This window comes from Rhinoraja longicauda, chromosome 40, assembly GCF_053455715.1.
Source record: "Rhinoraja longicauda isolate Sanriku21f chromosome 40, sRhiLon1.1, whole genome shotgun sequence".
NCBI classification, from domain to species: domain Eukaryota; kingdom Metazoa; phylum Chordata; class Chondrichthyes; order Rajiformes; family Arhynchobatidae; genus Rhinoraja; species Rhinoraja longicauda.
The window spans coordinates 8,798,009-8,819,468 of NC_135992.1; the positions used below are offsets into that span (position 1 = coordinate 8,798,009).

The following is a 21,460-nucleotide window of genomic DNA, read 5'->3' on the forward strand; positions in this document are numbered from 1 at the left end:
AGCGGAGTCAGGGGGTATGGGGAGAAGGCAGGAACGGGGTACTGATTGAGAATGATCAGCCATGATCACATTGAATGGCGGTGCTGGCTCGAAGGGCCGAATGGCCTCCTCCTGCACCTATTGTCTATTGTCTAAAAGGATGAAATGCACCAAGGACCACAGGACATGGGTTCAAGGTGAAGGGGAAAAGATTTAAGGGGAATCCGAGGGGTAACTTTTCCACACAGAGGGTGGTGGATGTATGGGGCGAGCTGCCGGAGGAGGTAGTTGAGGCTGGGACTATCCCAACGTTTAAGAAACAGTTAGACAGGTAGATGGGCAGGACAGGCTTGGAGGGATATGAGCCAAACGTGGTGATCGATGGTGGACTCGGAGGGCCGAAGGGGCTGTTGCCAGGATGTATCTTTCAATTTAATTTAATTCAGATTCCCAGCCACTTGCTGGTTTGAACCTGTGTGGAATAGTGCACTGAAGTACACACTAGGTCCACATGAACCTGGGATCTTTCCACAACGTTACTAACTGCTCCATCTACTGGTCAACGTGGGAGAGACAACAGACACAAGGAACTGGAGGTGGACACAAAATGCTGGAGTAACTCAGCGGGTCAGGCAGCATCTCTGGAGAGAAGGAATGGGTGAAGTTTCGGGACATCAGTCTGAAGGGTCTCGACCCGAAACGTCACCCATCCCTTCTCTCCAGAGGCGCTGCCTGACCCGCTGAGTTACTCCAGCATTTTGTGTCCACCTTCGACTAAAACCAGCACCTGCAGTTCTTTCCTGCTCAAGAAACCGCACAGACGCTCGAATCCTGAGGAAAAACACACAAAGTGCTGGAGGAACCCGGCAGGCCGGGCAGCATCTGTGGGTGGATTATGGACAGACAATGTTTCAGGTCTGGGCCTTTCTTCAGTCTCCAAAGAATTGACAACAATTCTGACATCAACTTAAAGCCCCCTTGTCTCTTCTGAAGAAGGGTCTCAACCCGAAACATCGCCCATCCTTTCTCTCCAGAGATGCTGCCTGACCCGCTGAGTTACTCCAGCATTTTGTGTCTATCGTTGGGTTAAACCAGCATCTGCAGTTCTTGCCTACACCTCTCTTCTGGTTAAGAAACTGATTGTGCCTTTTCAATTTGGACACATTAAATATCCTTGATTTTTTAGTTATCATTTTTTCACTTTTGTTTCTATTATTCTTTGCTCTCAATTTCTTGCTCTTTATGGTGTTTGAATATTTCATCTCCAACTGCTATGAGATATCCTTGTCTCCTATCTTGCTTTTTACCTTCCCTTCCTCCAATGCTGCACCCTTTATCTTTTGCCGACACTGATGTACCTAGACTTTAGAAAAATAGAAAATAGGTGCAGGAGGAAGCCATTTGGCCCTTCGAGCCAGCACTGCCATTCATTGTGATCCTGGTTGATCATCCACAATCAGTAACCCGTGCCTGCCTTCTCCCCATACCCCCTGATTCCACTAGCCCCTAGAGCTCTATCTAACTCTCTCTTAAATTCATCCAGTGATTTGGCCTCCACTGCCCTCTGTGGCAGAGAATTCCACAAAATCACAACTCTCTGGGTGTAAAAGTTCCTTCTCACCTCGGTTTTAAATGGCCTCCCCTTTATTCTTAGACTGTGTGGCCCCTGGTTCTGGACACGCCTAACATTGGGAACATTTTTCCTGCATCTAGCTTGTCCAGTCCTTTTATAATTATATACATCTCTATAAGATCCCCTCTCATCCTTCTAAACTCCAGTGAATACAAGCCTAGTCTTTTCAATCTTTCCTCATACGACAGTCCCGCCATCCCAGGGATCAATCTCGTGAACCTTGGGTTGAAACTTGGGTTTCTCTTGGGTTGAAACTGGGTTACAAATGGAGAGCTGAGTGGAGTATGAAAACAGTCCCAACTTGAAATGCCACCTATCCATGTTCTCTGGAGATGCTGCCTGACCCGCTGAGTTACTCCAGCACTTTGTCCTCTTATATCTTTAACCAATGTACATCCTGATGCATCGTTTGAAAGCTTTCTTCATTGCTGGCAATGTCACCAATCTTTGTGTTGCCTGTAAACATACACTGACTGACTCATCGACATTTTGTCTTTACCTCTTGTCTTTCTACTGGCTGGATAGCACGCAACAAAAGCTTTTCACTGTCCCTCAGCACACGTGGCAATAATAAACGAGGCTATTTCCATCCAAGTTTTATATAACGTATCAAATTTATACTCAGTCTGAAGAAGGGTCTCGACCCGAAACGTCACCCATTCCTTCTCTCCAGAGATGCTGCCTGTCCCGCTGAGTTACTCCAGCATTTTGTGTCCATCTTCCCTGCCGAACATCACTGGCCACAGCCCTCCCTCAACATTGGTCTCTTCCTTCTGCCTTCCATGGATAAGCCTGTGCAAACGTGGAGCCCATGTATCTTAATCTTCTGCATCAGCCTAACCTGCTGATGGAGGTCCACTGTTGTACTCTGGCTATTGAGATCTCAATCCTGGGTGTCCTGTTTATCAACCTACTACTCTCTAAATTCTCAGCTAGGAATTTCTCAAGGACAAGTTTCACGCAGGAATAATCCACCAAGGACCAGTCGGGCGGCACGGTGGCACAGCGGTAGAGTTGCTGCCTCACAGTCCCAGAGACCCCGGTTCGATCCTGACCACAGGCGCTGTCTGTGCGGAGTTTTATATGCTCTCCCTGTGATCGCGTGGGTTTTCTCCGGGTGCTCCGGTTTCCTCCTGCATTCCAAAGACGTGCAACAGGTGACGTTTCGGCTAAGGATCCTTCTTCAGATTGCCTTCTTGCCGGAGATGGAGGTGACGGAAGAAAAGCTTCACGTCACAGTGGGAACATGTGGGTGCAGGGGTAGAATGGCCAGGCCTCTGCTGAGGGCTGAACATTCTGCATCAGAAAGAGGGAAGTCAGGGGGTAATGGTGACCAGAATTACTTGTACGACAAAGGTGGGTTTGTCCAATACAGCCCAGGGAGGGACACTTGGACCAAAACGTCCCATCTGCAAAGCTGCAGCACTGGGCTGAAGCAACCTCCATCTATATACTAAAACTCTCGTTTGTTTGTTTGTTTGTTTGTTCCTGAACTACAGCCAAAACGGTACACGATAGTATGGCGATTTTAGACCTCATAACTCACCGTCATCCCTTTGGTGCTAATGGAAGAAATTTCATTGAAATCGGTGTTATATTTTTAAAGTTATTCACATTTTAAAGTTTAAATCTATCTTCTCAGGAGGGAGGGGGAGGGAGGGAGGGGTGAGGATGAGGGGGTTGAGGGGGATGGAGTGGGGGTGGAGGGAGGGGGTGGAGGAGGGAGGGGAGGGGGGAAGTAGGGGAGGAGAGGGTGCTGCACCAATGCAGAAGAGGTTTGGGCCCAACGGGTCCACTTGGTCTAGTAACGCTTAAAAGCGCCGTAAGCGTCATCAAGTTTGCTGATGACACTGTGGTGGTGGGCCGGATCTCCAACAACGATGAGAAGGCCTACCGGGAGGAGGTGGCTGATCTGGCACTCTGGTGTCGGGACAATAGCCTCCTCTTGAATGTCACTAAAACGAAGGAGCTGATTGTGGACTTCAGAAGGGCTAAACATCCAAGGACGTACACGCCACTGGAGATAAATGGGTCTACTGTGGATAGGGTGAGCAGTTTTAAATACTTGGGAGTCCGCATCGCAGAGGATCTGACGTGGGCAACGCACATTGCCGCACTGGTGGGTAAGGCAAAGCAGCGCTTTTACCACCTTAGACAGCTGAGGAAATTCAGAGTGTCTCTGAGGATCCTTCATTGCTTCTACTCTGGGGCTGTAGAGAGCATCCTGTCCAGCAACATTACAGTCTGGTTTGGGAACAGCTCTGCCCAGGACAGGATGGCCCTGCAGAGAGTAGTGCGTTCGTCAGAACGCACCATGGGAACTACACTCGTCCCCCTGCAGGACCTATACATCAGGAGGTGCAGATCCAGAGCAAGCAACATTATGGGGGACCCCTACCACCCCAGTAACGGACTGTTCCAGATGCTACGATCAGGCAAACGCCTCCGCTGTCACGCTGTGAAAACGGAGAGGATGAGACGGAGTTTCTTCCCACAGGCCATCAGGACTGTCAACTTTTATAACTCCAGAGACTAAATTTTTGTCTACACTATAGTAACTTATTAACTTTATTTATATGCTGTAACTGTAATTCTTTTTTGTGCACAACCCGCAGGCATTGCCACTTTCATTTCACTGCACATTGTGTATGTGTATGTGACAAATAAATTTACTTGACTTGACAAATGAGGCAATGCTGACATTACACGTCTGCCACATTACAAAGCGGTATAGGATAGGAACTATAGGCCACTCCATTTCTCTGCTCTGCGTCATTTCTCCCCAGCCTTCAAACACCAGACTGAACACCTTAAGTCTGAAGAAGGGTCTCGACCCGAAACGTCACCTGTTCCTTCTCTCCAGAGATGCTGCCTGTCCCGCTGAGATACTCCAGCATTTTGTGTCCATCTTGGACCAATACCTTTGGCAGAGTTACCACAATAACTGGTGTCCAGGTACGTTAAAAAAGAAATGGGTGCAATTGTACCCGACAGCAACTTTGGCACGCTGACTACACAAGCCACATTAATGTAATGGTAGATTTCAATGCTCATTTTTTTAACAAAACTTCTCTTAGGATTTTACTTGGATTTTGGGTCCCTGGTTATTAAACTTCATTTGAAACAATGAAACCGTACATCAGTGAAATAAATTGAATTTCAAAAATTTGGATGGATTTTTTTCTTAACTATTATTGACCTAAAGATTAAAGAGAAAAAAAATTAAAGGCTCAGGTGCTTTCCAATAAACCGTGGTTCCCCGAAACAGAGAGAAACGTGATGCAAGTTCTGCGCCAATTTTTTTTTAACGATAAACAAGGGGCTGATACTTCCCAGAAGATTGAAAAGCCCCTACAATACTTCGAAAAAGAAACCAGTGTTAAAATTAAACAATCGTTCCCATGGTTTTAATAAATGGAGTCCGAATAATACAAACACAATATTTCTTTAAAAAATGTTTTAAAAAGTTCAACACAAATAGTGTTTACATACAGTTGAAAAAGAAAAAAAAAGCAGTTAAAGTGTGTGTCTCCTTTCTCCCTTCCTCCCCTCCCCCCCCCCCCCCCCCCCCCCCCCCCGCTCCACGTCTTTCTTGAGTTTGGCCGATTTGTAAACTGACCATGACCACAGCTCGAGAAACTCAGCAGGTCAGGCAGCATCTCAGGAGAGAAGGAATGGGTGACGTCACCCATTCCTTCTCTCCCGAGATGCTGCCTGACCCGCTGAGTTACTCCAGCATTTTGTGAATAAATACCTTCGATTTGTACCAGCGTCTGCAGTTATTTTCTTATATTATGGCAGCTCGAGAGCTCAGGTACATTCCTCCAAGATGGCTCCCAGTAAATATTCACAGCTCAGAGTTGGAGCATACCCCCGCACGGAGAGGGAGAATGGTTTGGACCAGGCTCAGACCCATCCTGGTTTACACGGGAGCGCCGCCATTATTGTCTATTAAGGGGGTACTGATTGCGCACGATCAGCCATGATCAGGGTGAATGGCGGTGCTGGCTCGAAGGGCCGAGTGGCCTACTCCTGCACCTATTGTCCATTGTCTATTGCCTAAGTTCAAGACCCTGTGGTGGAGCAGAGATCATCAGTCGAATACCGGCCCCTTGAATTTTTTAATGCAAAGATGTGGCACTTTCTTTAAGGTGTGTTGAGGCCACACCAACAATGGTGCAGTGGTTAGTGGAGAGGACACCGGGCCTGGCAGGGTTTGCTGTTGAGTGTTGGGCAACAAGAGCATATTTGCTCTGCCCAGTGTGGACCAGTGTAGAGCTTCATTGCTCCTAATCGCAAACTTGGTGGAACTGCATCTCATATTTCGCTTGGGCGGCTTACAACACAGTGGTAGACACAAAATGCTGGAGTAACTCAGCAGGTCAGGCAGCATCTGCTGCCTGACCCGCTGAGTTACTCCAGCATTTTGTGTCTACCTTCGATGTAAACCAGCATCTGCAGTTCTTTCCTACACCTTACAACCCAGTGGTATTTATATTGATTTCCTCTAACTTCAAGTAGCCCCTGCACTCCCCCTCTCTCTCTCTCCATCCCTCCCCCACCCAAGTCGCACCAGGTTCTCGTTCTCACCTAGCAATCAGCTAACAACGGCCTGCTTCTTTTATCATCGTTACTTTTTTTGCACATCTTTCATTCATTTGTTGTATATCTCTCTACATCACCGTCTTCACCTCTCGTTTCCCTTTCCCCCGACTAGTCTGAAGAGGGGTCTCGACCTGAAACGTCACCCATTCATTCCTTCTCTCCAGAGATGCTGCCCGTCCCGCTGAGTTGCTCCAGCATTTTGTGTCCAGCTTCACTGGTTTCGTCGACAGACGTGATGGACCACCTTCTCCGACAGCTTCCTCCCCCTCAATGCCCCTCGCCGCTATCCCGAAGATGTGGTGGAGATGATTCCACAGCTACTGTTGCTATCTGACCCCAAGCCGGTGGCATTAGGAAGAGGTCCCAATCAAGCCTGCACCCCCTTCCTCCCTCTGCACCACCACCCTTTGGTAGCACTCATCCAGAAATGGCAAGTGTGGCCAATTCTCCCCCACCTCCCCCTCTCAACAACAAGTCATTTGCTTAGTTGGGCTCTTCAGGAGAGTGAGAATTAATGGAGGACCAGACTAGTGTGTTTAGATACCAAGACACTGGGGACCGACCGGGGTTATGTCAGGGGTTGATGGGGAGAAGGCAGGAGAATGGGGTTAGGAGGGAGAGAGAGATCAGCCATGATTGAATGGCGGACTATTCAGGCCCAGCAAGATACCGATTGATCTGACACTCTGCCCACAGGTAGACACACAATGCTGGAGTAACTCAGCGGGTCAGGCAGCATCTCGGGAGAGAAGGAATGGGTGCCGTTTCGGGTCGAGACCCTTCTTCAGACTGATGTCAGGGGAGGGGACGGGACTAAGATAGAATGTAGTTGGTGGAGCCGGAGCACGTGGCCGCTGGCTGGGTGAGGTCACGTGGGGCGCGGGGCGGTGACGTCACCCTTTGTCCCTTATCCGGGAGTGAGGAAGTTGCCAACCCCAGGTGGAGGAATGGGATTTTCAGTGGCTTCCTACCGATTATACAGACGGAGAAAAAAATCACCCATCCTGACCGATATTCCCAACTTGGAACGTTTCTCACCCCATTCACTGTTTGCCCAACCCAACTCCTGATCAATTGTCTGGGACATTATTTCTGGAAACTTCACCACTCCCTGCTTCAAGAGGTATCCTCCAACAATAACTTGGTAATGAGGGTCGAATATCGGCACTTACATAACTCTCACTGTTTTGATTTTGTTCTACTTCAGTGGGAAGCTTGTGGCTGGACCAGTGATTGCCCACTCACCTCGGCCCTGGGAGCACCATGCTCCATGGACGTACTCCCTCACTCCCTCACTGGCCTGAAGCTCTCCAACACTGGCATCTCGTTGAGTGCACTACGAGCCAGTGCAAGGAGGCAAAGCCAGTCCAAGGTGCAAGGAGGCAAACCTAGTTGTACCACTGTGCTCTGAGGTGAAAGCAGCAGTCTATCTAGCAGTTCAGCACCCAAGTGAAGCCCACATTCTAACATTAAGAGTGGAAAATAGCGTGTACAACACAGAGTGCTGGGGGGAACTCAGTGGGTCAGTCCGTGTATCTGTGGAGGGAGTGACCAGGCAACATTTTGGGTTGGGGTCCTTCTTCAGATTGCAGTCTGAATTGAATGCCTGTCCATTCCCTCCACAGATGCTGGCTGACCCACTGGGTTCCTCCAGCACTTTTGAGACTGAAGGAGGGACCCAACCTCAACCTAAAATGCTGCCTGTCCATTCCCTCCACAGATGGTGCCCGACCTGCCCAGTTCCTCCAGCACTTTGTGTTTTGCTCAAGATTCCAGCATCTGCGGTTCCAGACGTCTCCTCGGAAGACGGTGCATTGTGCAGGCGATCTAACGGTCTACTCACACCCTCTCAAACGTTGCAGCCACACAATGAGCTGCCGTTGAAGAGTGGTTTTGGATCAAGCTGGCAGATGGAGCACCATCACAGATCACCATCCCAGCCCCGACTTTAACCGCCCAGGACATGCCAAAGCTTAAAGCAATCTGAGGGGCCAGAGACACGTCCCTCTCACTCCACCCTGTCCTGCTCTCCAACACTAGAACCACCACAGCTTGAGGCAGCCACAGCCAACGGCTAAATAACTCCAAGAATCCACGCACTCCAGTTGTGGTTCACCTGCAAGGGCAACCTAACAGCAGCATTTTCTTTTCAATAAACGTCTCGCCCTTCCATGTCCTGCAGCAGCCTGGGATTGAAAGGAAGGCACATTGAGCAAAATAGGAGGTATCACAAAATGCTGGAGTAACTCAGCAGATCAGGCAGCATCTGTAAGCATTTGACTTCTACTTTGAAATTAGCACTCAGCTCTGGGTGGAAGCTCCGATGAAAAGGTTCGGTCTGAAATATGTCCGGGCGTTTCAGGACCTTTCCAGCGGCCTCTCGTTCCACATCTCCAGCTTCCTAACCAACAGAAAATCACACTCTTATTTGGATTAAAGTCTGATTGCAATGAAATTAATGTCTTCCTGTTTCTTCACAAGCCTAGTTTTGCGGGTGATGCAAGTCAGTGGATATTTTTAAGGCATAGATTCTTGATTAGTGCGGGTGTCAGGGGTTATGGGGAGAAGGCAGGAGAATGGGGTTGGGAGGGAGAGATAGATCAGCCATGATTGAATGGCGGAGAAGACTTGACGGGCCGAATGGCCTAATTCTGCTCCTGTCACTTATGACTTATGACCTTTAATGGCAGCTGGAAGCACTGAGACTCCAACCAGCATGGGTTACCCTGCAGTCAAGGGAGAGGGTGCTGGATCTGCACTCCAAGGTGCACTCCATGGGGAATGCTGACTATATCCAAGGGCTGATCCAGGAAGTCCTGCACCGTGGGGACTGGGAAAGAGGGATCAAAGTGGCAACTTTCACCTGGGTCAGGGACATCCTCCAACTGGGATGCCCGTATCTGCAGTGCCTCCAAAATGTAATCACAAAACAGGTCAATCAGCCGAAGGGGACAACGCTGCCATTTTGTAAGCATAAACCGAGCTTCATCGCCCACCTTTTCTGCTCGTACTGTAGCCCATTAAGGGTTACTGACCTGAAACTTTGACCCTACGGCTCTCTCTCTCTCTCTCTCTCTCTCTCTCTCTCCACAGAGGCTGACTGACCGACCTGCCGATTGTTTTGCCACTTGTTTCAGCGATGAGTTAGTTCCGTTCTGCAGTGAGTTTGGTTGAAGGTGCATTGCACGTGGATCGCAACCCATTGCAGCCCAGGGCAGGAGCAGGTTGGAAGGGGATTGCAAAATCTCCAGGGAAGCAGCTAGTCCAGTCTTGGCAGCTGGTGGATCCGCAGACCGAGTCCGCGGTTTACGCTTTGGCCTCTCGTTCATCCCGTACTCTTTAGAGAGATCATTACTGCACGGGGAAAAAGTCATTTGGCCCGTCAAACCCAATCTGGCTCTCTACATGGAAGGCAGACACAAAATGCTGGAGTAACTAAGCGGGCCGTAGAAACTACGTTTGTAATTGTCACAGAAGTAGGACAGAGCTCCAAATCCTTTTGCTTGGGACTCAAGGGAGGCGACTGAAATAGCAGAGTTTGCTTCACCACAGGTCAAATCTTACGATCGTCCTGAATTAAGTACAGCTGGTTTCATGACATTCCAGCCAAAACCCAACTCTGATAACTGGCCGAGAAGCGAGGAGCTGCAGATGCTGGTTTACAAAAAATAAAAAGGCCCACAGTGCTGGAGTAACTTAGCGGGTCAGGCAACATCTCTGGAGGACATGACCTGAGAAGGATCCTGCACAATGCACTCATGTGTAACCACCGTTTGCCACCCGAGCTGGGATGGTAAAGTTCAGTGTGCGTGCAATAGGGACACGCTGAGACCCACGGCTCAATGCTGACTGGGGATCCTTTTGGTCAATGGAGAAGGTTGTTAGGGGATGGAGAAAATAAAGTGGTAGCACGGGACGCCAATCTTTTCTCCAGGTTTTCCCAGTTGCCTTTGTCCTGGGGGTGGGGACCTGAGGACATGAATCATCGAGGAGGGGGTGCTCACCATTTCAATGCAGGGTTATGATCCAAGGGAGAGGTTGGCTTCCAGTGACGGGAGTGGCTCGCTTGGTTCGCATCGGGTCACCAAGACAAATGCTCAATGCACAGCCGCAGAACCTGCCCACCTGCCACGGGGCACACCAGCCACCCCAACACCAAGCCCTTTCTCAGTGTGCAGATAAATTTGATGGGCGCCCTTTTTGTTTGGTTGAGGGGGTGTAAGGAAATTCACCGTCTCATCTCTGCAGATTACCCTGCCCGGTGCAAAATAGATGGACGATATCAAGTTTAGTTCGGTTTGGTTTAGAGACGCAGCGCGGAAACAGGCCCTTGCTGCCCACCGAGTCCGCACTGCCCAGCGATCCCCGCACATTAGCACTATCCTACACGAGGGACAATTTCCGAAAAACAAGCCAAATAACCTCCAAACCTGTACGTCTTTGGAGTGTGGGAGGAAACCGAAGTTCAGGAGAAAAACCCACGCAGGTCACGGGGAGAACGTACAAACTCCGTACAGACGGCTCCCGTAGCCGGGATCGAACCCGGGTCTCTGGCAGCAACTGCACCGCTGCGCCACCATGCCCCCCCTTAGCTGGGAGTGAGATTCCAATCTTTCGATAAAGCACACCTTCCTTGGGGAGAGAGGCAGTGGTCTATTTTACCTTGGATCAGGTCAACAACCTCCAATCATTTTCTTGCCACCATTGAAAATTAAATTCTCCCACTCCAAAGCCAATTGATCCAGTTTGTACTCTGTAATGGACCAGGATACCAAGGCGCTCCTGTTATCTCTCTCAAAACCTCCCGAAAGAATAACTCCGCAACACTGAGGCCATCAGCTCCTGAAGTGGGCTTCCCCTAGACTGAAAAGCAACATGTGGTCAACAGGAACAGAAGGCATGAGCAAAGAACTGATTGCCAAAGCAGACAAGACGCAAAATGCTGGAGTAACTCAGCGGGTCAGGCAGCATCTCAGGAGAGAAAGGATGGGTGACGTTTCGGGTCGAGACCCTTCTTCAGACTGATGTCGGGGGAGGGTGTCCCGCCCCCTCCCCCGACATCAGTCTGAAGAAGGGTCTCGACCCGAAACGTCACCCATTCCTTCTCTGTTGAGATGCTGCCTGACCCGCTGAGTTACTCCAGCATTTTGCGTCTACCTTAGATTTATAACCAGCATCTGCAGTTTTTTGCCTACACTGATTGCCAAAGCAAATGGAACCCAGTTTTCCCCTTTCTGGATTATGTAACATCACTTTTGGCTGCTAGAAAGATAGTCTTGGCCACTAACTTGTAATAGTAATTATGCACGATGTACTTCAACTACAAGGCTTGCAGAATGTGTCAAACATGATTTTAGGAACACATGTCAAATGTTTCAAGAATTATTTTGCTTGGCCAGCTTACACCCCAGTGGTATGAATATTGACTTCAAACTTCAAATAACCCTTGCTTTCCCTCTCTCTCCATCCCTCCCTCCCCTTCCTAGTTATCCGACCAGTCTGACTATCCCCTTGAATAAATGTTATATCTGTATGCTTCGTTGTCACCCTCTCGTAGCTAACGATGATCTAGTCTACGTTTTCCTTGATTTTTCATCCCCTTTGATGTTTTGTTTTCATACCTTACACTTCCTTATCTCCATCTCCCTCTCCCCTGACTCTCAGTTTGAAGGGTCTCGACCTGAAAGGTCACCCATTCCTTCTCTCCAGGGATGCTGCCTGAGTTACTCCAACATTTTGTGTCTATCTTCCAAAAAAAAAATCACAGCATTGTTCAGAACTCAATACAATGTCTGGTAACTATAATTTAACGTGACAGAAACAAAGAATTCAAGGCCAATTCCACTCTTCTGTCAGTGTGTCCAAACTTCCAAAGGCTTGCTCCTCATAAGATTCCTTCAGCCGAGTGTAAATGTCACAGAAACCAAGCTCGCAATCTCTTCTTGCTCCAAAGTTAATGCTGCCTAGGGTTGCCAACGGTCCCATATTAGCCGGGACATCCCGTATATTGGGCTAAATTGGTTTGTCCCATACGGGACAGTGTAGGCCTGGACACTGTAGGCCCGGGGGCCGGTGTAGGCCCGGAGGCCGCCTAACGGAGGTTGCGTAGCAACCCGCCGCCCGGTGGCCGCCATTGGTGGAGCGGGAGCACGTGGCCGCTGGCCGGGTGAGGTCACGTGGGGCGGTAACGTCACCTTTTGTCCCTTTTTTGGGAGTGAGAAAGTTGGCAAACCCTAACGCTGCCCCACTCTCAGCCAAGAATGCTTGGTTCAGAATGGAAATGCATTAGCTTGGTCAAGCTACATCTCAAGGCATGAGGTGCAGGCAGCACTGGGGAATCACACAAGCTCTGTACCAGAAGCCACTGAGGCATACGTCTAACTGCTATTCCACTAGGCTGGAAAGTATAGTAGTCATTTTCAAGGCTTGTAGTCAAAAGTGGGCCCTGTACACCAGTGTTATAATATCGTGATTTATATAACATAGCTGTAGGTAGCTATGCAACTTATACACAGATATGACTTAGAGTGCACATATTACAGTATGCAATTTTACATTCTTAATGATTGTAACTTTACAGTTTAAAAAAAAAATCTTCATGTAGCTGGCAGGAAGGACAATTTCTTCTTCCAGCCGTGGATTTAAAAACGCCTTTTTTTTGTGTTTTCTTTTAAGAAATACTGCGTCAACTCATGGCCCCTCTCCGGCATGGAACCCTTCGGTGTCTCAGCCTCCCGCCGCAGTGTGAAGGGCGAGGCGCACGGGAGGCTGAGGAACCCCTCGCGCGGGCCACACAGCGTGGTGCCGTCGAGGGAAGGAGAAACCGGACGGACAGCCCCACACCGGGGGGAACGCAGAGATGTTGCACCTGACTCGGAGATGCTGATTGGCGGTCGATGGCGATTTCTCCGCCCAATATTCGACAGCCCCAGCTTAGTTCATCTGGCATCAACTGGGATAGTCCCGACAATTTCCTCTTTCAGCTCGGCCTTCTTGGTTTCAATGCTGGATATGCGGGCAGAGTGGAAGGTGATGGGGTCTGTCTGACCTGTGGGGAAAGTTGCAGCTATCCTTGGGTCCAACAATCCAACTCACCGTCTGGCTGGGAACAAAATGGCACGTAAGGGGGCTTGGTGAAGGCTATCCAGGGCTAAAGTTCAACTCCTATCCTCTCCTCAGACTAAAGCAAACACTTGCAGATACCTGGGCAAGAAATGATTTCACAACAGGCCAAAACGTTGCGGTTACAATCCGAGCCGGTGGCAAACACAAGTCTTATTTCATGATCTTAGAGCAGGGCTACGCTCTGGAGGCAGACCACGATGGCATTCAGGCCTGTGCTGAAGGGGGCCGGGGCTGGTGGCTTCCTGTCACTGCTCAGTTACTGTACCTTTGGCTTCCTGTCTTGAAAACCTTTTACTTGCCCCAAATCAGTGCATAGGGGACAGGCTTGGCAACGGAAGATCTGAGAGACAGTACGTGCTGAGGTTGTAAATCCTCTCACCGCAAGACCAACCCAGAAGCCTCTTGAGGACCGCAGGTCACCGCCTCCATTTTGTTCCGGTCAAATTTCATAAAGTCCATCCTCTGATTTGGACTCGTCTCATTCAGCAGCACTGCTTGGGAGGCAGCAGCACTACCTCAACAGGTACAGCCACGAGCTCCAGCCTGTATTTGACTCTTGAACAGGGAAGAGCCTCCGATCCCTGGCGGGAAAGACGTGCCTTCTCGACTCGCGTTTGGATCCCGCTCGGTGACAGTGACGACGGAGAGACAAGCTGGGGGACGCTCTCTCCCCGATTCAGCACCAGCCCCCCCCCCCCCCACCTCCCCTCCAGCCAAAGTCCCAGGCTGACCGAGGGGCTTTGCGAAGGATCGCCCTCAACGTTTTGGCTGTCGACGTTAATCCCAGTGTAAATGCAAGTCGTGACCGTCGAGGAAGTCGGTGGAGAAGACGCTGGGGGTCACGGAGCTCAAGGGAGCAAGGCACACGGAGGAGCCGCCCATCGTGAGGTCCAGCCACTCCATGTTGTCCAGGTTAGTGTCGGCAAGGTCCAGGGTCAGGCTGGTGGTGTCGGTGGTGAAGTGCAAGTCTGAAGTGTCCATGGGCGAGTGCGAGTGTTCCAGTATACTGGAGCTGCTCAGCATTTGGTTGTGTAGATCGTCGATGAGGGAGAGGGGCTGGGTGCCGTCGTGGTCCACGGATAACAGCGGCACTCCGGTTGTGCTGACGAGAAAGTCCTCCAGCCGGCTCTCCTGATGAGCGGAGTTGTGACTGTCGGTGATGGGCTCCAGCAGCAGCTGGGGGGATGGCGGCTCCACTTTGAGAGCAGACAGCGGTGGAGACATGGCTAGCGTGGGGGAGACGCTCTGGGGAGATGGCGGGTTTAAAGTGGCGGTAATGTCCTTGGCATTGACTGAAATCTCTGTGAATGAAGGCAGAGGAGATAAGCCACAACGTTGATCATTTCTCCTGCATTATTCTAGTCTCGGTTCACTGCACTGGGACTCAGTCATGAAACTTACAGGCCCCCTTTGCGCTTTTCAACTAGATTGGGATGGGGCCATTTACACTGGATTCCGCTGCCACTGCGTTACTGTGTTGTTCATTAATTCCTTCTGCTTTTCCTCACCCAAATCGCTGCAGACTGAATTAATCCGCTCGCTCCCACCAATCACAGTCATTGTCTGTTAACGCACTTCCTCACTGACCCGCCTGCTGTTTGGCCCCTCACCACCAGGAGGTGCTTGTGAGCATCTTAAAGGGCTTGGCAACGTTGGTCCCCTCCCTCCATGTCCCCCATTCCCCATCACCCTTTCCCCTCCACCCACCATCCCTCTGCCCGACCCTACTTTCCACTCCCCAGACTCTTATCGTATCAAATTCTACCATTGGCTCCCATCTATCACCTCCATCTTGGTTGCCATGTCTACCCTTCCCCCCCCCCCCCTCTGTTAATTCATCCCCTAATCAAACCTTTACCTTGATATACCTCTCACCTGTCATCTCTCGTCCCACCCCTTCCCCCTCACCTCCTTCTACCAGCTTTCTCCACTCTACTCCTTTCTGAACAAGGGCCCATTTCCCTCCATGGATCCTGCCCGACCCACTGAGTTCCTCCAGCAGTTTGCTTTTTGCTCAAACCGTCTTGCCGATAGTTATCTTACCTCCACTTTCAATGAGGATATCGAACAAATCGTCCATCTCTTGGCTTCTGGCGTTCTCCTGTGAATGGCAAAGCAATGCGTTGACTACTGGGTGCGTACACACAACTGAAACGTTAGAGCTCGTCCGTGCGACAATGAGCAAAGGTGTTCAAGATGCCCTCAGTTTTGCAGCAGCCCCTGCCCTCCCTCCAGGTGTCATTCGGTCAAATCAACCCAGCCATTTCCTGAGAGGACCGATGGATCAAATCTGCCCCCATCACCAAACACCCATTAACAATGGAGTGCATCACAGTTCCAGGCATCGTGCTCCTACTGGGGACTGTGCTCAATGGACCAAGTGCTCTGGGGATGTGACTAGGACCAGAGCAGTGGGATGGAGGAGATAGAAACATAGAAAACAGGTGCAGAAGGAGGCCATTTGGCCCTTCGAGCAAGCGCCGCCATTCATTGTGATCATGGCTGATCATCCACAATCAGTAACCCGTGCCTGCCTTCTCCCCCATATCCCTTGAGTTGCCGCCTTACAGCGCCAGAGACCCGAGATCGATCTTGACCACGGGTGCTGTCCGTACGGAGTTTGTACGTTCTCCCCGTGACCGCGAGGGTTTTCTCCGGGTGCTCCGGTTTCCTCCCACGCTACAAAGACGTTCAAGCCTGTAGGTTAATTGGCCTCTGTAAGTCGTCGTTGGTGTGGAGGATAGAACTAGTGTGCGGGTGGAGGTGGGTCAGCGTGGACCGGCGTGGAGGGGCGGTCTCTAAACTAAACTCCCCCGCTGCCTACGTGCCCCCAAAGTCAGTGGGAGGTGTTTGCTTGGTGCGGCGATCTCGGAGAGTCCCCCGCTCACCTTGTGTGGGGAAGTGGAACCGTTCTTCACCCGTGTCTGCAGCGAGCTCTCTGTTACATTGTTCACACAGAATGGCGGCAGGGTTTGGGGAGAGAAGGCATACGACAGCATAGCGCCGGACGTCTCAGTGATCAGCTGCAGGCCCGCCTTCTGCTCCTACGTTTAAGACACAGCGAGGGAGAGGGAGGTCAGACACCACCAGCAGAGACCGCGACACGGCCCCAAAATCAGTGAGCTGTCTCATGCAGAGGCTCTCAGCTACTGCGACTTCATCTTCGCTGTGCGTTACGGAGTTTGTCCCTTCTCCCCCTGACCCGCGTGGGTTTTCTCCGGGTTTCCCCCCCCCCCCCCCCCCCCTCACTCCTCCCACGCTAACACGGACCTTTGGCAAACTCATGGACACCCGTGACAGTGGAGGGGCACACTTTGCTCCCCCACCTTCCCTGGATCACAGCGACCTCCACTGGAGATAAATGGGTCTACTGTGGATAGGGTGAGCAGTTTTAAATACTTGGGAGTCCACATCACAGAGGATCTGACATGGACAACGCACATTGCCGCACTGGTGGGTAAGGCAAAGCAGCGCCTTTACCACCTTAGACAGCTGAGGAAATTCAGAGTGTCTCTGACGATCCTTCATTGCTTCTACTCTGGGGCTGTAGAGAGCATCCTGTCCGGCAACATTACAGTCTGGTTTGGGAACAGCTCTGCCCAGGACAGGATGGCCCTGCAGAGAGTAGTGCGTTCGGCAGAACGCACCATGGGAACTACACTCGTCCCTCTGCAGGACCTATACATCAGGAGGTGCAGATCCAGAGCAAGTAAGATTATGAGGGACCCCTGCCACCCCAGCAACGGACTGTTCCAGATGCTACGGTCAGGCAAACGCCTCCGCTGTCACGCTGTGAAAACGGAGAGGATGAGACGGAGTTTCTTCCCACAGGCCATCAGGACTGTTAACTATTATAACTCCAGGAACTAAATTTTGTCTACACTATATTAACTTTATTTATATACTGTAACTGTAATTCTTTTTTGTGCACAATCCGCAGGCATTGCCACTTTCATTTCACTGCACATCGTGTATGTGTACGTGACAAATAAACTTGACTTGACTTGATTTGACAGAGGATTAGATCCGCATCACAAACGCAAGCCACAAACCTTCTTTGCTGTCTGGGTCACCATTGCTGTGTGGGGCTGTGGCTTTGATGGCGTTGTGGAGGCCGGCTGCTGGGTCTGTTCTGGGGACGGGGAAGGCGTCACTGCCTGACAGAGAGAAAGAGAGAGACGCAGGTAATTGTAGGGGGAGTCAGAGTAGCAGCAGGGCTGAGTCCAGCACCCAAAACAGGTTGTTAATAGTTTAAGAAAATAACTGCAGATGCTAGTACAAATCGATTTATTCACAAAATGCTGGAGTAACTCAGCAGGTCAGGCAGCATCTCGGGAGAGAAGGAATGAGTGACGTTTCGGGTCGAGACCCTTCTTCAGACTGTTAATAGTTTAGTTTAGTTTAGAGATACAGCGCGTAAACAGGTCCTTCGGCCCACCAGGTCCGCGCCGACCAGCGATCCCCGCACACTGACACTATCCCACACACACTAGGGACTATTTACACATACACCAAAGCCAATTAACATACAAAGCTGTACGTCTTTGGTGTGTGGGAGGAAACCGAAGGTCTCGGAGAAAACCCACGCGGTCACGTGGCGAGCGTACAAACTCCGTACAGACAGCGCCCGTAGTCGGGATTGAACCCGGGTCTCTGGCGCTGGGAGCAACTGCGCCACCCTAACAGTTTCAGCAAGCTCGGAATTCCAAAGTTGGAGGGTCGCAGGGTCGAAGGAGGCATTCCAGCTCCGTTTGACACACCAGCAGCTGGGAGCAATCCCGGGTCAAAAACACCACTTCAATGGCTCCTGGTTTTAGTTTCTAGTTTAGTTTAGAGATATAGCCTCTCGGGGTCTCGACCCGAAACGACACCCATTCCTTCTCTCCCGAGATGCTGCCTGACCTGCTGAGTTACTCCAGCAGTTTGTGAATAAATACCTTCGATTTGTACCCAGCATCTGCAGTTATTTTCTTATTCAGCCTCTCAGTCTTAATCCAACATTATCAACCTGTAGCTTCAGCTGTAAAAATGTCCAAGTTCCAGAATCTCCTCCCAAAACCAACCCTTCACTTGTATGCATTTAAATTGGTTATTCGGATTTTTAATGACAGGAAAGATCATACATATCCCCCATTTAAGAAAGTGTCTGCGTTCCTTACTTTACACAGCAATATTAGTTGTGCATCACAAACATTGCTGTAATACATAGTTTGCCTACGGTGGCAGTGTGTCCATAAAGATTCAGAATGCACCTTATTCCAACAGCATCTCTGGAGAGAAGGAATGGGTGACGTTTCGGGTCGAGACCCTTCTTCAGACTCATAATATGTATAATACTCTATTATAACATTATGATAGTATATAACATTATGATAGTATTAGACTGTATTTATATATTTAGTTTAGTTTAGTTTCGAGGTACAGCGCGGAAACAGGCTCTTCGGCCCACTGAGTCCGTGCTGACCAGCGATCCCCGCACATTAACACTATCCTACACCCACTAGGGACAATTTTTACATTTACCAAGCCAATTAACCTACAAACCGGCACGTCTTTGGAGTGTGGGAGGAACCCGAAGATCATGGAGAAACCCCACGCAGGTCACGGGGAGAACGTACAAACTCCGTACAGACAGCACCCGTAGTCGGGATGGAACCCGGGTCTCCGGCGCTGCATTCGCTGTCAGGCAGCAACTCTACCGCTGCGCCACCGTGCCCGCCCACAATGTAGTATTGAACAGTGCTTGTCTGACTTGTATGATGATGGTGGGTTTTGCTTTGATTTTTCTCGTACTGTACATGTTATTGTAAATGATTGGATACCTTATTTCTGTTTAAAACTACAGCATTGAACCCGCTGTGAGGCGGCAGCTCTACCACTGCGCCACCGTGCTGTGGGCTATTGATTACCTGCGTGGCGGGCTGCTCGCTGGCAGTGCTGGCTGAGGGTGAGAGGCGGCCGGTGTCTGCCTGCTGCGGGGTGACGGTGAGGAGCAGGTGGGTGCCCGTGCCGTTAGTCATCAGTCCGGGGGCAGGGGTCGGCGAGACTGTCCTCAGTAGGCCCGTGGTCAGCCGGCCGGGCTGGGAGGCGGTCAGCAGGATGGTGGGCGCAGCGCCCCCACAGGCCTCCTGCTTCACCATCACCGTCTTCACGGGCGGCAGGATGGCCTGGTAGTGGAGCGGGCCGGGCTTGCCCGAGAGGGGGCAGCTGGAGAGCGGGTGCTCTTGCTTGATGGTGGGTGGGCCGGGGGGGTCCGTGGCAGGGGGAGGGGGGGAGGGTTGCGGGGGCGGGGGCAGTGGCGGAGGCAGGGTGCATTTCTCCTGGTCCAGCTGAAGCCGCAGAGCCTCGACCAGCTGCTGCTTCTGCCTCAGCATCCTGGTCAGCTCCTCGATCTGCTTGTCCTTCTCCTGCAGCATCAGGTCCTTGATGGCGGCCTGCGTGTCCTTGCCGGGCTCCGTGCCGCGGTGGCGGGGGGTGCCGGCGCACGGCGGGCCATTGGCAGCGGTGGGCTCCTCCTTGCAGGCCACCTGCATGGGCGAGGGTGAGGGCAGGGGCAGGGGCAGGGGCAGCTGAGCCGGCACCTCGTTCTCCTCCATGCTCTGCACCGAGCGGTCGGAGGTAGCGGGCGACACCGGAGGGGAGGGAGCGGCGGCGCACGGCTTGGCCGCGCCGGGGTTGCCGCCGGGTGCCACGACGGCCGGCACGTCTCCGGGGGCCGGGGCGCTGCCGCAGCGGGGAGGCCCGAAGGACACCAGCACCTCGGCGGGCCTGGGGGCGAGCGGGCCGGCCTTGCTGACCGCGGGCACCGCCGCAGTGGCGGTGAGGGCCGCCGCCCCCATGGCCTTCATCTGCTCCTGGTAGTTCCTCAGCCGCTCAATGAGGTCGGTCTTGGTCCCCGACACGGGCAAGGCACGCAGCTTCAGCTCCTGCTTCAGCTCAGCTACCTGCGGGGGCAACAGAGGGGGCATCACTGGCCGGGGACAGGGCTGGGGCAGCACAGGGTGGGGGGAAGGGAGGGGTGAGGGGAAGGGAGGGGGGGGGGGAAGGGAGGGGTGAGGGGAAGGGAGGGGTGAGGGGAAGGGAGGGAGGGAGGGGAAGGGAGGGGGTGAGGGGAAGGGAGGGGTGAGGGGAAGGGAGGGAGGGAGGGGAAGGGAGGGAGGGGGGGAGGGGAAGGGAGGGGGTGAGGGGAAGGGAGGGGTGAGGGGAAGAGAGGGAGGGAGGGGGGGAGGGGAAGGGATGGGGGGTGAGGGGAAGGGAGGAGGTGTGAGGGGAAGGGAGGGAGGGGGTGAGGGGAAGGGAGGGGGTGGAGGATCGGGGTGAACGGAGTCAAGGGGAGGGTGCGGTTGAATGGAGGCTCAGGATGGGGGTGGGAGTGAGGGGAAGGGAGGGGGGGTGAGGGAAATGGACGGTGGGACCCGCCAGGGTCTCAGTGGGGGTGAGAGGGGGTAAGGGGAGGGTGCGGTTGAATGGAGACTCAGAAACATGGAAAATAGGTGCAGGAGTAGGCCATTCGGCCCTTCGAGCCAGCACCGCCATTCAATATGATCATGGCTGATCATCCAAAATCAGTACCCCGTTCCTGCTTTTTCCCATAACTCTTGATTCTGTTAGCCCCAAGAGCTAAATCTAACTCTCTCTTGGAACCATCCAGTGAATTGGCCTCCACTGCCTTCTGTGGCAGAGAATTCCACAGATTCACAACTCTCTGGGTGAAGAAGTTTTTTCCTCATCTCAGGCCTAAATTAAACTGTGACCCCTGGTTCTGGACTCCCCCAACATTGGGAACTTTTTTCCTACATCTAGCCTGTCCAATCCCTTAAGAATTCTATATGTTTCTATAAGATTCCCTCTCATCCGTCTAAATTCCAAGTGAATACAAGCCCGGCCGACCCATTCTTTCATCATATGTCAGTCCCGCCATCCCGGGAATTAACCTGGTGAACTTACGCTGCGCTCCCTCAATAGCAATTGGGAGGATGGGGGCGGGGTGGGGGTTAGGGGAAGGGAGGGGGGGTGAGGGCTGGGGAGGGTGGAACCCGCCAGGGACTCAGGTGGAGTATTAGGGGTGGGGGGGGTGAGAGGAGGTAAGGGGAGGGTACAGTTGAATGGAGATTCGGG

The 21,460-nt window shown here is 51.8% G+C and overlaps 1 protein-coding gene across 4 annotated transcripts in view; it reads right to left on the reverse strand.

Annotated features, from left to right (window-relative positions):
• Nucleotides 1-11,326: 11,326 nt before the first annotated feature.
• Nucleotides 11,327-21,460, reverse strand: part of LOC144611620 (myocardin-related transcription factor A-like) — a 138,248-nt gene continuing 128,114 nt past the window's right edge. For all 4 annotated transcript variants that reach the window (XM_078430838.1, XM_078430837.1, XM_078430836.1 and 1 more), the window contains 5 exons: nucleotides 19,252-20,286; nucleotides 17,395-17,499; nucleotides 16,231-16,386; nucleotides 15,386-15,443; nucleotides 11,327-14,643 (listed from right to left, as the gene is read on the reverse strand). In XM_078430838.1, coding sequence (XP_078286964.1) covers nucleotides 14,120-14,643; nucleotides 15,386-15,443; nucleotides 16,231-16,386; nucleotides 17,395-17,499; nucleotides 19,252-20,286 — 1,878 coding nt within the window. In that variant the 3' untranslated portion in view covers nucleotides 11,327-14,119. The remainder of the gene's footprint in view (nucleotides 14,644-15,385; nucleotides 15,444-16,230; nucleotides 16,387-17,394; nucleotides 17,500-19,251; nucleotides 20,287-21,460) is intronic.